Source organism: Alligator sinensis, unplaced genomic scaffold (assembly GCF_000455745.1).
Source record: "Alligator sinensis unplaced genomic scaffold, ASM45574v1 scaffold31_1, whole genome shotgun sequence".
In the NCBI taxonomy this organism is placed as follows: domain Eukaryota; kingdom Metazoa; phylum Chordata; order Crocodylia; family Alligatoridae; genus Alligator; species Alligator sinensis.
Genome location: NW_005841884.1, coordinates 857,191 through 874,740, shown reverse-complemented (window position 1 = coordinate 874,740; position 17,550 = coordinate 857,191). Strand labels below are relative to the sequence as shown.

General features: G+C 46.4%; 1 protein-coding gene across 1 annotated transcript in view; it reads left to right on the top strand.

Annotated features, from left to right (window-relative positions):
• Positions 1-17,550, top strand: part of TNN (tenascin N) — a 51,848-nt gene that overhangs the window by 23,120 nt on the left and 11,178 nt on the right. Inside the window, exons 9-17 of the mRNA XM_014516919.2 lie at positions 2,089-2,352; positions 2,469-2,732; positions 6,245-6,508; positions 7,447-7,710; positions 9,421-9,681; positions 10,427-10,690; positions 11,492-11,755; positions 15,835-15,965; positions 16,616-16,748. Of these exons, the coding sequence (XP_014372405.1) occupies positions 2,089-2,352; positions 2,469-2,732; positions 6,245-6,508; positions 7,447-7,710; positions 9,421-9,681; positions 10,427-10,690; positions 11,492-11,755; positions 15,835-15,965; positions 16,616-16,748 (2,109 nt within the window). The remainder of the gene's footprint in view (positions 1-2,088; positions 2,353-2,468; positions 2,733-6,244; positions 6,509-7,446; positions 7,711-9,420; positions 9,682-10,426; positions 10,691-11,491; positions 11,756-15,834; positions 15,966-16,615; positions 16,749-17,550) is intronic.

Below are 17,550 nucleotides of genomic sequence, written 5' to 3'. Positions count from 1 at the left end.
CTGGAGGGGACAGAGCCCCTGGGACCCCTGTGCCCACCCTGCCCTGCTCTGAGTCATCCCCAGGAAGAGCCCAGCATAACCCTGTCTCCAGCCCGCAGCAGCATCCTGCCCTACCCTGCAAAGATCTGGGGGCACATGCCCCCCCATGCCTCCCGGGGTGTGCATAGAAACAGGAGGCGTGCCTCCTGGAAAAGCTGCTTGTGGCTCAGTCCCATGCCCCACCAGCCCCAGCCCCTCCTCGCCCCTCCTCACCCCTGCTGCAGCTGCCAGAAGCCCTTGGCCAGGCTGCCTTGCGGCCTTACCACTGCCCTGCGTTTGGGCGGGGGGGGGGGCGCTAAGCCCCATTAGCCCCCGCTTCTGCTGCCTATGCCCAGGTCAGAAGCTGGGGGTGCTAGAAAACACATTCTAGCTCTGTTGGAGTAGACAGCTTGAATCTGGAGGGGATCTAGGACAGAAGTTCAATAAATCGATTTAACTTAAATCAGTTAAGTCTGATACTACCATCCATCCAGGTTTATCCTAAACCAGTTTCAGCCATTTTGAAAGCGGTTTATGTGTATTGAGCTTCTGTTGTGTTACAGATTTTAACTGGTTTCCAAATACTTATAGTGGTCTATGTGTCATTTCTGTCCTTAGCCCAGAAGGCTCTACTGAACAATATTGATTTTTTTTTTAAGGTGCCCTGTGTCAGGTAACAGTGTAAATGCAATAGTACAAAGGTGGGCACTGGGAACTCATGACTCTGATGCATGTCCCTGGGCAAGCCAGTTAGCCATTTTGGCTCAGTGTTGTCCTTTACCAAATGAGGATGACAGTACTTGCCTTACGAGGCATGCTATCTTGAGGACAAATTACTTATTGCTGTTAACCAGTAATTTGAAGATGAACTGAATTAAGTATCATTATTATCCTCACATTCCACCTCTCTCTATATGGTATCAATCTAATATGGACTGGTCCCCTGGATTCTAAATAGCTATTAATGCAAAGGGTGCCAATCTTTCCACAAAAAAGTTAAAGTTTTAAAGAGCCATTATATGTGCCTGATTCATCAAAGAAGGACTCTGAGCTGTCTGATCCAGCCTCAGAAGTTAACTGACTCACTAATGGCATCCTTAAATCTTTCTGCATTCTGAATGGTCTCAATGGTGGCTTGGGTGTGTCATGACCCAATGATTATGTGTGCGCTTCGGCACTGCAGAATTATTTCCCGACACATGGAGCTTTCTTTGCACGGTGCAATTGTCAGCTGCAGAGAGAAAACCCCGGTGCAAAGGAGTTCCCGCCACCCGTATGTAAATTTGTTTCCCACTATTGGCTGTTTCTAAATTATTCCCACGTGGCAGCTAGCGATTGGCTTGCTAGTCGTATAAGAGGTTTGAGCAGTTTCTGCCCAAGTGGTAGAGGACTCCACAACCATCTCGTGGGGACTCTGAGCACGCGGCAGAGTAATAGAAACTTTGTGTGCGTCTCGGAGGAGTTCGGCGGCCTGATCAACCACCAACCTCTTCCCGTCTCGTTTGTTAAATTCTTAAGACGTATCTACGGTTTTGCGCGCTCGTCAAGGGTATCCAGAGCTCTGTCGTGTTTGTTTTGCGGAGCCTAGCAAACTCCGTGCGCGTGTCTTCAGTGGAGCCTAGCAAACTCCACTTGTGTTTGTCTGTAACTGCAACTCAAGAAAGTTTTTCCTGCCTGCACCGCGACCACCTACGGTGTAAGTAAAACAATCTTTAATTAACCGCTATGAGTCCATGCCTAATTCTAGTTCGTCGTGCAAAAGTACCCACCCTACCATTGCGGGCTCCCAGCCACAAATTGCCGCGCGCCCCCGAAAGCCTTGGACCGCTCTCGGCCCGCACAGGGTGCACAGACCAGGATGTAGCCAAATGAAACTTGCGTTGCTTCAAAACAGATAAGTATGAGCTAATGTTTGTCAGATAGAAAACAGTGGAAAATATTCTGACCTGCTGCAAGTGCCGTATGGATAATTTGAAGGAAAAGAAATAAATAAACAAATTGTCTAACTGGTTAGTCTGGGATGTCACTCTTGAGACTTTTAACTCTGTACTTTCAAATTTGTTTTTACAGGAATAGATGGCCCAACTAACCTAGTGACTGACCGAGTGACAGAGGACACAGCCACCATTTCCTGGAAGGGGGTCCAGGCTCCCATAGACGGGTACATGGTGAGCTACACCACAGCTGATGGGGACAGCAAGGAGGTGGCAGTCAGGAAAGACAAGAGCATGACCACTCTGACTGGACTGAGACCTGGCATGGAGTACATCATCTATATCTGGGCTGAGAAGGGAGCCCATCAAAGCAAGCGGACAAGCACTAAAGCTGTGACAGGTAACTGTTAGCAAGGGAGAAGATATGTGGGGTTTGATTCTGAATGTCAGAGCCACTATCAGAGTTCTCCTTTAGGGCATCTTTTAGCTTATCACTTTTAAACCTTCTCTTAACAGAAATGGACGGCCCAACTAACTTGGTGACTGACCGAGTAACAGAGGACACAGCCACCATCTCCTGGAAGGGAGTCCGGGCTCCCATAGACAGGTACATGGTGAACTACACCTCTCCTGATGGTGATGCCAGGGAGCTGCCAGTGGGGCAGGACAGAAGTGTCCACACCCTGACAGGACTGAGGCCAGGTGTGGAGTACACCATCTACATCTGGGCTGAGAAAGGAACCCAGCAGAGCAAGAGCACGAACACTACAGCTGTGACAGGTAATGGGGTAAAAGAATGAAGTGGCGAGTTCAGGTTTGTAACAGGGAGCCAGGGGCTTCTGTTACTTCAAGGAAAATTTGCAGCAGACAGCTGAGCAGGAGCTAGCTGCACCGCAACAAGCAGGCATCCCATTAAGCCCAAAGGGCATCCTCTATGCTTAATTAGGGTCACCTGACCAGAACAGGCAGTGCTCCAGAGTATGTAAACCCAGCAATAGGAGCAGGGAGGGTCAGTCTGGCCCTACAGACAGCAGGAGAGAGGAGGTCCTGAGCTAGCTGGCTTCAGGAGAGGAACTGACCAGTCCTCTTGAGCTTCAAGTGAAAGGGGGACTTATGACTTGCAGGATAGTTAAGCCCCAGTGTGGGGAGATTTTTGTTAGATATCCAGTTTCTTGTGTTTATATTCTTATCAATACTGGAGGACCGGATGTGGCTATCAGGGGAGGGCTGGAGGCCATGGAGGGGTGCCTTGCAAGCACTCAGTAGCAGGCAGTCTAGCCTGCAGTCGGGGACTTGGGGTGCCGAGACGCGTGTGCTGCATTAGGCCAAGTCTAGGAGAGCTAAAGCCAGGGTCAGGCAGCTAAGCCTGGGGTTGGAGGCCCAGAGGGCTGTGGTCTCGCACAAGCTGAGGCTAGCAGGGTCAAGGCTAGTGGAAGCAGCCCAGCCTGGAGTCAGAAACCCTGAGAGCAGAAGTCTGGGGTAGTGGAAGAAACTCAGCTTGGGTCAGAGACCTAGAAGGGCAGAAGCCTGGGGTGGTGGAAATAGTCCAGCCTAGGGTCAGGGGCTGAGAGAGGGCTACAGCCACTGTGCAAGGGCCAGGGGCCCAGGGAATGCAGGGCTAAGGTCAGAGCAGGCTTGAACCAGGAGGGTCAAACCTAGAAAGGGATTAGGGCCAGGTACCCAGAGAAGAGAGAGCCTTGCCAGAGACAGGGGCCCAGTGGGCTGACTGGAATGTGAGCAGAAGCAGCCCAGGCTGGAGTTAGGGACCCAGAAGGCTGAGGGCTTGGATAAGACTACAGCAGCATGGCAAGGGCCAGGGGCCCAGAGAGCAGAAGGCTAAGTCCATGGCATGCTAAAAGGACTAGGGGGGCTGAACTCTAGGAGAGATGGAAGCCAGATTGGGGCCTGGGGAGAAGAGAGTCTTGTCAGGGCCAGGGATATGACAGGCTAGAACAGGGGTAGGCAATGTTTTTTGGCTGCCGTGCCAAAAAAACCACAATGTCTACCTTGGAAGGTGCCGAAGTGCCGACATGGCAGAGCCCGGAGCAGCTGTTTACAGCCTCCTGGCTGCAGCCAGCCCATGGAGCCCAGTCTGCTTGCAGCAGGGCTTGCAGCCTCCCAGCTTCCTGCTGGGAGCAGCCTGGGCTCCTTGGCTGGCAACAGCTGCTTAGAGACTGGGCTGGTGGTGGTGTGCCAAGCAAAATGGCCTTGCGTGCCATGCTCGGCATGCGTGCCAGGGGTTGCTGACCCCTGGGCTAGAAGGGCTAGATGGTTAACAGGCGGGGCTACCACAGGCCCAGTGGACAATCTAAAGTAACATCTATGAGGCATGGCTATGGCTGTAAGGGTTGAAGGAGGACATGAATAGGCCTTAAGGCAACTGGTTCCCTGGGAACATGGATAGGGCCAGGAGGGCCTCACTTAATATTGAGGGTAAAACTGAGATCAGCTGGGTCTGGGAGGTACTTACTGGACCAGGAATAGAAGAGGGCTCATTTGGGGATCCTGGGGCAACCTCCCTTTTTGTAACCTAATTAATTTATCAGTCATGTCAGGAAAGAGGAAAAGGAAGGGTACTGAAGGAGCCCAAGCAGCACAGGAGCTGAGTTGCCACCGGGGTGGGGGAGGTCATGGCTGCCCCTGGGCCCCAATCCAGTTACAAGCTTACAATTACCTGTTTTTTTGTTTGTTTGTTTGTTTTTTGAGTGAAGTGTCTCTTGTCAAAGCACAGGTTCACTTTGAGGAGAGGCTCAGTATAACAAATTGTTTGCTGCCTAATGCCTCTTGCAGTGAAGTCTGTTCAGTATCATCATAAAAAAATTACTGTGTTCTAATTCACTGTTGACAGGATCTACTGTAATTACTGGTCGAATGAGCAATCTCCATTTGTGAAAACAATGCCTTTCCAACTGTCTGTCTTAAGTACTTTTAGGACACCCATTATTTTATAGCAATTGGGCACCTCCAGAATCTTTTAAAGTATTTTTTCTGATAACACTCCTGTGAGGTAGGGCAGATATCCCCATTCTTAAATGGGAGACTGAGACAGAGATACACAGTTCCTAGTCCATTAATTAGATGCCAAAGTGTGAGTCCCTGTACTGCTCAGGTCCCTGAAAATCCATTAATACTTTTGTAACACGTTGTTATCTTAGCTTTAAAATGAAGTCACAAAAGAACAGTGAGGAAGAGGAGGAAGATCTACCTACCTTTTGTATTAAGTTTTTCAGACCCTCAGAGAGGGTGGAATAAGATTGCACTTAGGTAAGTACATCTGCTAATAAAAAAGTGGGTGGGTCCACCTCCTTCTCACCACATTTTTATGACTTGGTCTACATAGGCATCAGATAGGTAGAAAAGGATCTGGCTCTAAGTGATCTGTTAAAGGTCACATGGGAAGTCTTTGCTGGAGTAGGATATTGAAACCTGGTTTCCTAGGTGCCCAGTTGGTGCTCTAACCTTTTGACTTCCTTTTCTTTCCTTGGGAAACCTTAGTTATGGATAGGCATTTGTCTCACCAGCAGATGCACAGCTGGGCAGCTCTCTGCCCTGTGCAGTGGCAGCAGATGGGGCAGTGCTGGCTGCTGCGTGGCCAGGGGCAGCAACATGGCCAGCCACTAGCTGTGCCCCGTCCCACCATTTTCAAAGGAAGCACCTAGGGCTTATGCCCGGGTTACCACCCGTCCCTTGCCAGTTACACTACTGCTCACCACAGTTATGGTTGCCATCGTAATCTTATGATGCTGATTCTTTAACCTGTTGCAAACAATCTTGAACCTTTAAACTTCAGGTCATCCCTGTGATAATACCAGTAATACTAACTATTCCATTACCTTTGCTGAAGGAGGAAAGGACATAATGAGATAACAACATAGGGTATCCATGCAGTCTCCCAGTGGCAGGACCCCAGCCAGTCTCTGAAACCTTGGTTCTCTCACTTCTGCTTCCAAATTAGAAGGTGCTTAGGTATGCCACAGAGGATGTGATCTGAAGGGGACCAAAAGGCAATAGTACCTTGCTTCATGTGGCTTTTCCTGTGTATTGGTTCAGAGAGTGGCTGTACTGTTAGCTTTAAAAAGCAAAGCCTAGTAGCCTACCACCAGGACTGTCAAGAATGAAGGTGTACCTAAGTTAAAACTTCAGATTCAGGCATTGTCAAACTTTGTGGTACAGACCCACCTTTGTTCAGAAATCAGAGTAAAAAAATATAAAAGAAACTGATGGATTCCCTGAGGCAAAGGAACCTCGTTCCAACACATTTTGATTTTTCATGTTTAAACTTTCTCTTAAAGAAATTGACAGTCCAACTAACCTGGTGACTGATCCAGTGACAGAGGACACAGCCACCATCTCCTGGAGGGCAGTTCAGGCTCCCATAGACAGATACATGGTGAGCTACACTTCTCCTGATGGAGACAGCAGGGAGATGGCTGTGGGGAATGACAGGAGTATTACCACCCTGACGGGACTGAGGCCAGGCATGGAGTACATCATCTACATCTGGGCTGAGAAAGGAACCCAGCAGAGCAAAAGGGCAGACACTAAGGCACTGACAGGTAACCTGGGGGAGGATCTTTGTGATGTAATACTAACAGAAGACATATCATAAACCTTTTCTGAAGACTTGCTTTGTTTTTGTTCCATCATCTACCACCATAGATGACATGGACACATTACATGCTTCAATAAACTTCAGGTTTGATATTTAGAGCCTAGCTCCAGTCGTATTTAGTTAATTCTGATTTTCTGTAATAGGTTGTGTTGTCAGTTCCAAGATGCACCTCAGTTTTGTGCAAGTTTCCCCCACAGAGATCTGACAACCTGTCACAGATTTTGCTTATGTTAGTGGTTCCCAAATTAAGTAACATAATTCCAAATAGGGCAACAGCATTTATGAACACAGTTGTGAGCCTCATATAATTCTCTTGTAAGAGTCTTTTCTGGAAGTTGGGATGCAAGTTGACCGGAAGTTGAGTCATGTACCTAGAAAATCTGGGAACTGATGTACTAATTCCCTAGTATTCCTTGGTTGGCACAGCTCTGTAAATTCATCTTGATCCTGACCCATGATACACTTTACTACTCCAGGCCAGAACCTCTGTAAATTCTTCCAATGTACCCAAGTCCTGAACCACTTGTAGTGAAAAGGATGCTTACTCAGCAAGGCTAGGATGATGGGACTTGCAAAGAAGCAGGCCTATTTTCGTCTCCACCTCACACTGCCTCATAAGAAAGCTTTGAACATGGAAAAGGAGTTGCTGAATGGCAATAGCTTCAGCATCAGTCAATCATATTTGTCATAATCTAAGCTTTTGCTTATAGAAATAAGCAGGAGAAATGGTGTTTAGCCACTGAGACATGAACATAAAAGTAGATCAACCCATATATGATGCTTCATAGCCAAGGAGCATGAAAATAAGGTGTACAGACCAAAAGCTCCAAGGAGTTACTTGGGAATCTTCATAATATTCTAATAATCTGCTTTCTGTCACAGAAATTGACAGCCCAACTAACCTGGTGACCGATCAAGTGACAGAGGACACAGCCACCATCTCTTGGAAGCAGGTCCAGGCTCCAATAGACAGATACATGGTGAGCTACACCTCTCCTGATGGAGACAAAAGGGAGATGGCAGTCGGGAAGGACAAGAGCATCACCACTCTGACTGGACTGAGGCCAGGTGTGGAGTACATTATTTACATCTGGGCTGAGAAAGGAACCCAACAGAGCAAGAGGGAAGACACTAGAGCTGTGACAGGTAACTTGGGGGAATCTCTGGGACGTGATACCACAGTAGCAAATGGAGCATTGTTGATTCCGTGTGGTGCATTAGCTATGTATTTGTCTCCCCTCCCCATGACCAAGTTGTTACATAGTGTCATATATGACTTATTGCAATACAGTCTTGTTTTGAAGAAATGTATGCCCCTTAGGCACCTTAAGGCTCCGAGAAACAGCTGCTATTGTGAGAGGGTGAATGAATTGCCATGCATAAGATACAGCATGAATAAATGCTGTAAGTGCTGTTACTTACACATCTATTAACATATTTTAATTGTAGCTAGTTGCACCACCTGTTATATCAGTACTGCCACTTTCTCTGACAGATCTGCTAATGGATTCCTTTCATGAACTACAGCATTTCTCCTGTTCTGGCCCTTAGTTCTTACACAGCTTAGATTTTGAGTTGAAACCACTAACCCAGAAAAAAAATCCATTTCTGACCTTACTATTTTACCAGGAGCATCCCTTGCTGTTCCACCACTGAGGCTTCTAGCCAGGGAAGTTCTGCTAGTGCTCCTCAGCCCTGTCTTTCATCTATCCTACTATTCCTGTCCTGAAACACCAGTAGTAAGATTCATGTTTAGGCACTGAGACAGGGATGTATGAGTAGGTCAACAAATATATGGTCTGTCACCTCCTAGGAATAGCAAAAATAAAGTGTTGAGACTAGAAGCTTTAAGGAGATGCTTGGTGTCACAGAATGGGGTCCCCAGGGATGGCCATGATACTCCTAGGGCTCCTTGACTGTGCCAATCTTGCCCAACAGGCACCCTCTTTCTCACCCACCACATCTTGCTAGTACTTTTAATATAGAGAGGCTACCCTTGATCTTATTGCCTGGACATGGTCTTGCTGGACCCCTCTGAACCCTGTGGGTTCTTAGACCCCTTGGCATCCCGCTTTAAAATGGATGATTCATGGGACACCCTTAGCCTTATGGGCTAGATGCGTGGCTCCAAACCGCCCCTTTAGCATGCCCCAAGCCTTGCAGATGGTATTGACGTTGTCTCTCCTGGGCCTTGTTATAACTCAGCCCCTCGCTGGGCTCTCCGCGGCCCTGTCTCCATGCCGCACACTGGCGCTGGGGTCTTCTCACCCTCTGATTGCTGCACCCTTCTCTGGCGCTGGGGTCCCCACACTGTCGTGGGCCCCCAATGAGGCCTCCTCCTTCCCCAATAGCCTTAGCCCAATCCACCGGTCAAACAGCAACTAAAATCTGAGCCCCTGGGCTATAACCAATATAAGCGGTTCCGGGTGTGCTCTGTTCCTTTAAAACCTCCAGTTTCTCCCAGCACTAAGTGCCTTGTAAGCCAGAGTCTTGGGTGAAGTCCTGGAGCCCCTTAATCCTACCCCAGGTAGAACAAGCAGCCAAGCCTCTCTCGTGAGCTGCTTCTCTGAGAGCTCCTTCCCTCTCGGCTGCTGACAGAGAACCCCCTTCCTACTCCCAGCCCTGGGGTTTATATTTGCCCAGGGCCTGCCTCTCCCGGTCAGCTGACTGGGTGCAGGTGCAGGCTAATTTACTTTTTAGCCTGTTGCCACAGTAACCTGCACCTGTGGGCTTCTGCCTGGCTCTTAGACCCTCTCCCTCAACAGTTCCTGCTTTTATAGGAGCAGGCACCTTAGTGCCCTGTAACACTTGGGAATCTTCATAATGTTTTAATGTTTGCATTTTTTTGTTTCACAGAAATTGACAGCCCAACTAATCTAGTAGCTGACCGAGTGACAGAGAACACAGCCACTATCTCCTGGACGGGTGTTCAGGCACCCATAGACAGATATATGGTGAGCTACACCTCTCTTGATGGGGACACCAGAGAGATGGCAGTGGGGAAGGATAGGAGCATCACCCTGACGGGACTGAGGCCAGGCATGGAGTATATCATCTATATCTGGGCTGAGAAGGGAACTCAACAGAGCAAGAGGGCAAGCACTGAAGTACTGACAGGTAACTTGGGGGGAATTTGGGGACACAGTGCTACAACTGTAGATGGAGGCCACATGGTGCTTTGGCTGAGAATGTGACCAACCTCCTTCTCCTAGCTTGTAATGTAGAGCATATCACATAGGACCTGTTGCCATAGAGCCGTGTTCTGAAGAACATGTAGGTGTTTGGAGGCCCTCAGAAACAGTTGCTTGTTATGAGGTAAATGAATTGCCACAAGTAAAATGCAGCATCAGTAAATTCTGTGCATGCCTTCCCTCACACATCTGTCAATGTGTTTTACCGTTGCTACTAACACCTCCTATTACTGCAATCCTGTCCCTTTCCCTCACAGATCTACTAATGGATCTCATCCCTGAACTGCAACACCTCTGCTCTTCTGCTCCATAGTCCTTACACAGCTAAGATTTTAATTGAAACCCCTACCTCCCACAGAAAAAACCTAGTCTTGGCCTTTCAAGAAAGTCAAACTTTCCCCTTCATTTGCAGCATCTCTTGTTTCCATGGCTAACGCCTCTGCTCCAAGATCACTTTGTGAGGGCTCCTCAGATCTCTCCTTCATCCAGACCACTATTATAGCCCTTAAACAGCATTCTGGCTACTGCTGTTTCATCACTGAGACATGGATCTATAAGTAGGCTAATTGATTTATGGTCCTTCCCCACTAAGAGTTTGGAAATAAGGCATAGAAACCAAAACCTTCAAGGGGGTGATTGGGAATCTTCATAATCTGTACTTTCCTTCACAGAAATTGATGGCCCAACCAATCTGGTGACTCATCAAGTGACAGAGGACACAGTCACCATCTCGTGGAAGCAGGTCCAGGCTCCCATAGACAGATACATGGTGAGCTACACCTCTCCTGATGGAGACACCAGAGAGATGGCAGTGGGGAAGGACAGGAGCATCACCACCCTTACCGGCCTGAAGCCAGGTGTGGAGTACATCATCTACATCTGGGCTGAGAAGGGAACCCAGCAGAGCAAGAGGGCAGACACTAGAGCTGTGACAGGTAACTCAGGGGAATTTTTCAGACCTGATACTATAGTAGCAGATGTAATACTGCTGTTGCAATATGGTGTATTAGCTGTGAATGTGTCTTTCCCTTCACTTTGAAAGTCAGAGTATATTACGTAAGAGTTGTTGCAGCATAGTTTTGTTTGGGAGAAAGATCCATCCTCTCCCAAAGATCCATCCTCTAAGTAACTTATGCCAGCGTGGGGTGCGGAGACAAGTAACTTATGCTTTTGTGGCAGGGTAAATGAGTTGCCATGAATAAGAGCTTCCCTGAATAAATGCTGTGCTTGCTGTCTCCCCACATCTGTCAATGTGTCATGTCTTAGCTTCTGCTAGTAGCACCTCCTGTTACAGCAGTCCTGCCCCTTTCCCTGACAGATCTACTAATGAATCTCACTTCTGACTTGCAGCTCCTCTGCTATTGCAGTCCTTAGTCCTTACACAGCTCAGATTTGAGTTGAGTCTTCCCCCAAAAACAAAAACAGTCCTGCCCTTCTAGAGAATTCAGCCTTTCCATTCAACCTGCAACATTTCTTACTCTGCTATGGCCAAGTCAGTTCTGTCGGTGCTCCTCAGCCATGACCTTCATCCAGCCAGTTATTCACATCTTGAAATGTCAGTAGCTAGATGAGTATTTAGACACTGAGACATGAATACTAGAACACAGAAGTAGGTTAATCCTTATATGGTTCCTCATCTCTTCAGAGTATGAAAATAAGCGATAGTAACCAAAGATTCAACGAGATGCTTCTGAGTATGTTCATAATATTCCAGTAATCTGCACTTTTCTTCATAGAAATTGACAGCCCAATTAATCTGGTGACTGACCGAGTGACAGAGGACACAGCCACCATCTCTTGGCAGGGAGTCCAGGCTCCCATAGACAGGTACATGGTGAGGTACACCTTACCTGATGAGGATGCGAAGGAGATGGCAGTGGGGAAGGACAAGAGTGTCACCACTCTGACCGGACTGAGGCCAGGCATGGAGTACATCATCTACATCTGGGCTGAGAAGGGAGCCCAGCAAAGCAAGAAGGCAAACACTAAAGCATTGACAGGTATCCTGGGGCAGGAGGGAAGCAAGATAGAAATACTTTTATTCTTTCATTATTTCATATTTCAGTATTATTTATTTATTTTTGTATTCCCATGTGGCAGTAAATTTGCCAATTAATATATGGCAAATGGAAGTCTAGTGGCCGTAATTACTGGGTTGTTATGGACTGCTAAGTATGGAAGATGGAACAGATCTAAGTGATAATGAATTAGCTCTCTAATGGGCCTGTAGATTACTCTGTTGCTTTTCTGACCCAGTAGAATTTAACACCTTTGCAGTGGTGTAAATGAATGTACAAGGTACAGCACTACCAGGAGCTTAGGCCCCTTTTATTTCATCAGAGGAAGTAATCATCCAACATAAGGGGACTTCATGCTTCTAGAGAAGTGGAAACCAAACTTCAGCTGCCTTACTCAGGCATCCAGCCTAAAGACACATTGGGATGCTGGAGAACATTCTGCACTTCAGTGATCCCATCTTGTATAACCCCTGAGTCCTAATACAAATGAGTGTAGTTGGAAAGCAAAGCAGCCCTGAGCTGAGACATATGCTTTGGAGTCAAAATGCTCTCCAGCACTCCTGGAACTATCAAAAGCAAAGTTAGATGAGCTAAGCTCTGAGACAGAGGGTCTCAGGTGACACTTAGCTATAATAAGAATACAGAATTTTTATGCAGGGAATTCCAGCATTTCAAATTTTGATTCCCCTCCCCCTCCTCAAATTATAATGAGAATCCCTGAAATATCCTTTGAAAGAAATTCATGACTGTTTTGGGATCTGAACATTTTGTTCCAAGTTAGATTTAAAAACCACAAGCTTTTCCAAGTGCAGTCATTTAAGGTGAAAATTGAAATATTTAATTTTTTTTTCTAGATCAAACTTTATATCAAAATTCACACTTCCTGAGAAACATTTCAGTGTTAAGGAAATAGCAAGACATTTTTCAACTGACTCTATTAATACTGTGAAAATCTTATTCAAGTCAACTTATACCCTCTGATTTTCCTTATCCTTTCCTATCATTAAAATAGGAGACATGTAGTAGAGATCCCAAAATGGAAGTGTTTAGACCAGAGGCAATTCTGTTGGCATCCAAGTTGTAAGAGTCTCCTAAGATAATGGACATTTTGCTGTGCATTCCAAGGGAACAGCGCTACAGATGCTAGCTGTAGCATCATGGGAGTACAACACTGCTAATTTCTCTCTCTGCCCTGTGAATCCAATATTTTGATCTCCCTCTGCTGCCCAAGATGGGGAGGGGGAATAAACTTCCACTGTTCTAATCTGGCAGGATTTCTGCTTTTATATATAATGGGATGGGCCTCTCCTTATTCACTGAATTCCCAAGGTTAGATATTTTAATTAAAATGAATATCTGGTGTCTTATAGTTAATAATGGCTTTCTAAGTATAATCTAATGTCTCTGCTCCTGTCTCTTTCTCCTTTTAAAGGTGTCTTAACCTATGTAGATTTACTTATCTATTTTATAAAAGAAAAACTTTACATACAAAGAATTCAGGTGCTACTGGCTCTTAACTCTGGGTGCAGGCTACTACTGTTGTCCTAATTTTACCTACCTCCTTACATGGCACCCTATTACAATAGTCTCTGAGGACCTCAGTCTCTATTGTGCTTGTACTCAGAACACCTGTCTGATTTTGGGGGGAACCAAGGCACAGAGGGGCTAGGTGATGTAACAAACCTCACACAGGAACTCTGGCAGAGCAGGGAATTGAAACTGCTCTGGAAGAACAGGGAACTGAAATTAGGAGGTGCTGTGTCATAAGTGCATATAGCTGCCTGTGTTGCTAGATAGCACTGTTCCATAAATATCAGCCTTTCCTATGAAATACCTCAGGTTGAAATAAGAAGGAATAGAGGAAGTGAGACAACTTGGGTGGAGATCTTTGTGGGATTAACTAAATGTTTCCAAAGCACCTGCAGATAGAGTCTGCAGGGACTGCTTTCACTTCTGTTCTTTCAAAATTTCTGGTCAGAAACTAGGAAAGCATCTTTCCAGGGAGCAAACCTCATAAATTGTTGTGCTCTAATGATACCACATCTCTATGCCCAGTAGAGAATAATGCCAGACAATACTTCTGGTGCCTAAGGGACATGACTTACGAGGAAAGACTGAGGGAACTGGTCATATTTAGTCTAGAAAGAGACTGAGAGGGGATTTAATAGCAGCCTTCAACTACCCTAAGGGGGGTTCAAAAGAGGATGGAGCTGGACTATTCTCAGTGGTGGCAGATGACAGAACAAGAAGCAAGTCTCAAGTTGCAACAAGGGAAGTTTAGGTTAGATAAGGGAAGTTTAGGTTAGATATTAGGAAGAATTTTCTCACTGTGGGGGTAATAAAACACTGGAACAGGTTACCCAGAGAGGTTGTGGAAACTCTATCCTTGGAGGTTTTCAAAACCTGGCTAGTTGGTTGGGATGATCCAGCTGGGGATGTTCCTGCTTTGACTAGATGACCTGCTAAGGTCCCTTCCAACCATAACTTTCTATGGTTCATGATTGCCATGAAGTGCTATTAGTTAAAAATAAAGCTGCCCTGGTCTTCATGTTTAATTTCATATATCATGTTTAGAAAACAAAGCTACAGCAAATCTGTATGTGTAGGTGGGCCTGTGTTGTCCCTGCAAGAGGCAATCTTCTCACTTGGTTTCAGTCACACCCACCCTACCAAAAAGACCAGAACAACAGAGATGTGGATTAGTTTGCACTTGTATATTGCTAAGGTGAACAAGCGCATAGCAAAATGTTTTATTTTAATGCCTTTGAAGGGACCCATGCTCCCAGGGGCAGATCCAGGAGGACTGGTGCACTCGCACTCCCCTTTGATTTCTGCTCCACCCAAAGTTTAAAACCAACTGCCTGGCAGTGGCAGCAGGACTTCCATTCAGGCAACAGTGAGGGAGTCAATTGACTTCATGGCTTATTAAAGTCTACCTGATTTCTTCTAAACTCTTCATCCCACAGGTGTTAATGATCCTTTCTCCTTTTTAATGGTTTTGAGGTGTTCCACTAAGATAAGTTTTTATTCTGCAATTTTGCTGCTTCTGGTAATGTAGCTCCTATGTCATAGTCCAACAGCCTGTTTTTAACTCTTTCCAATAAAGTTATTTTTGTTTTTGCATCAATCTTAAGATGAATAATACAGCTCTAGGCCCTAGCATATTAGTAAAGCCTCTAGTTTCTCTTTACCTGGAGAAAAATGTGTGATGATGCACCTTACCATGTGCATGCTCCTTTTCAAAATCCTAGATCTGCCCATGCATGCTCTCATACCTAGAGATTTGTTGGTAGAGAGTTCTGTGGGTAAATGTAAAACCTGCTATGTTTCATGGATGGAGAACAGAACCCCAAGTGCTTTGTAGTGTTTACTTGTGAAGAAAGAGATGAACCAGCTTAATTTGTATCCTTCCATCTAGTTCTCTTGACACCTCTATCTTTAGCAGGCAGAAGTACACATGCTTGTTTTCAGTGTGGCTTGTTCTTCAAAAGGGAGGAGGGAAGGGTTTATACTGAAGAACTTCAGTGGTTATAGAAGTGTGGACTGGCAGCCCTACCTGAAGATCAGCTTGATGTGGACACAGGGGGAAGGCAAATGCATTGTACACCTCTCTAACACAGTTTTGTTGTGACATCCAGATTCAGGCCACCAGGACACCATAACATTCTAGTCCTGGCAGCTCTGCCAGTGCAACTTAGTGCTCTATGCTCACTCTAAGGCACTGTTTATTGCTGAGCTAATTTATTATTTCTTTGAGGGGCAATACTTTGTGCTTTTCCAGTTGCAACTCTGCTGCCAGTACATCTAAAACCTGATCCGTATCAGACTTTAATATCCCAGTTCTGAACCCCCTTCACTCTTTTACTGTACTTCACACAGTCTTCTCTGTTAACCCTGGATCTACCTTCCATAGGTTACTTGCACCGTGTTAACAGTACCCGGAGTTAAGAGTTTCCTTACCCCTAGGGTCTGTGCTGAAAGTTCAGTCTATGCACTGCTTCTCCTTGAAGGTACTTGCATAATAAAGGCATGTTTTTTATTCTTTTTTTGTTTGCATATAGAAATTGACCCTCCAAAGAACCTCCGGGTGTCGGATGTTACACAGTCTACCAGCATAGTGAATTGGACACCACCAACTGCACAAATCGATGGCTACACTCTGACCTATCAGGGTGTAGACGGCACCAGCAAGGTTATGGGAACTTTTTAATCCTGCATGTTACAAACTTCCCCAATTCAAAGCACAAACTGGCAAGTGGGCTTAGTCGGTCAGTTCCCATTAGTGAAATCATGTGCACTACCTTAGAATTTAACTGGGGGAGAGGGGTCATTAGGAATTGGATATTCCATCTTAACTACTCCTTCTGGTGTCTCACTGAATGGCGTATACCATTGCAATTGCCCTTGGGGGGTAAAGTGTGGGGAGATGCATCTTTTATACAGATGGAACATTCCCATTCAAATTGGGGACAGTGGTGTGCTTTCAGGTTTTCATTTCTTACATCGTTCTATGTGGCCAAGGGCAGTTTGATCATGGGGTATCTCATTCAGGTAAGTGCATGAAGCCTATTCCCTGCTGTCCCTAGAGTAGTACTAAGGTGTATAATGGGCAAGCTCAGCATTTCTTCAAATTCTTCTTCCAGGGACAGGGAACTGCTGGCCTGCCTGCAGATATGCAGACAGCCCTGTGATAATGTCCTACCTCTGACCAGTATTTTTTTTGCCTGTATCAGGCTTACTTCTAAAAGAGAAGTTAAAAGTGCCTAGAGAACAGGGAAGCAACATGGCCTGAGAGAGCTAAAGCAGCATGTGGAGCTGTCCTGTCTGTTCTTTGTTTGGCAGGAAGTGCAGTTGGGTCCTGACGACCAAAGGTTCATGTTGGAAGGACTGGGAAAAGGGGTGAGATATACAGTTTATGTGCTGGCTTTCAAGGGAGACCGCTGGAGCAGGAAAGCAAGCAGTTCCTTCTCGACAAGTAAGGCTTGGCACTGGTTATTTCAGTAATATTGCTGCATGCCACTTTTTTCATTTGTGACATTTTACAAGTAAGGCTAAGTGGTGCTGTTTTCATTCTATATAGGCCTAGAGCAGTGATACCCAACCTTCTGGCCCCCAAGATCCTGCACGGGGTTGGTGTGTGGGGTTGATCCATGGGTGTGATCCTGCACACCTGATCTGGCCAGTGCCAGCTGTGTACCAGCTGTGGCCATATTTTCATAGATTTCATAGACATTAGGGCTGGAAGGAACCTCGGAAGATCATCGAGTCCAGCCCCCTGCCCAAAGGGCAGGAAGTCAGCTGGGGTCATAGGATCCCAGCAAGATGAGCATCCAGTTTGCTCTTGAAGGTGTTCAATGTAGGCGCTTGAACCACATCCGGTGGCAGGCTGTTCCAGACCTTGGGGGCTCGGACAGTAAAGAAATTCTTCCTTATGTCCAGCCTGAAACGGTCTTGTAGTAGTTTATGACCATTCGACCTAGTCGTCATCCCTTGGGGCGCTCTGGTGAACAAACGTTCCCCCAGATACTGGTGGTCACCCCTGATAAACTTATAGGTGGCCATCAGATCACCCCTGAGCCTGCGCTTTTCCAGGCTAAAGAGCCCCAGGGTTCTCAGCCTGCCTTCGTAGGGTCTGCTTCCCTGACCTCTGATCATGCGCGTGGCTCTTCTCTGGACTCTCTCAAGCTTCTCCACATCCTTTTTGAATTGTGGAGCCCAAAACTGGATGCAGTACTCCAGCTGCAGCCTCACTAAGGCTGAGTACAACGGGAGAATGA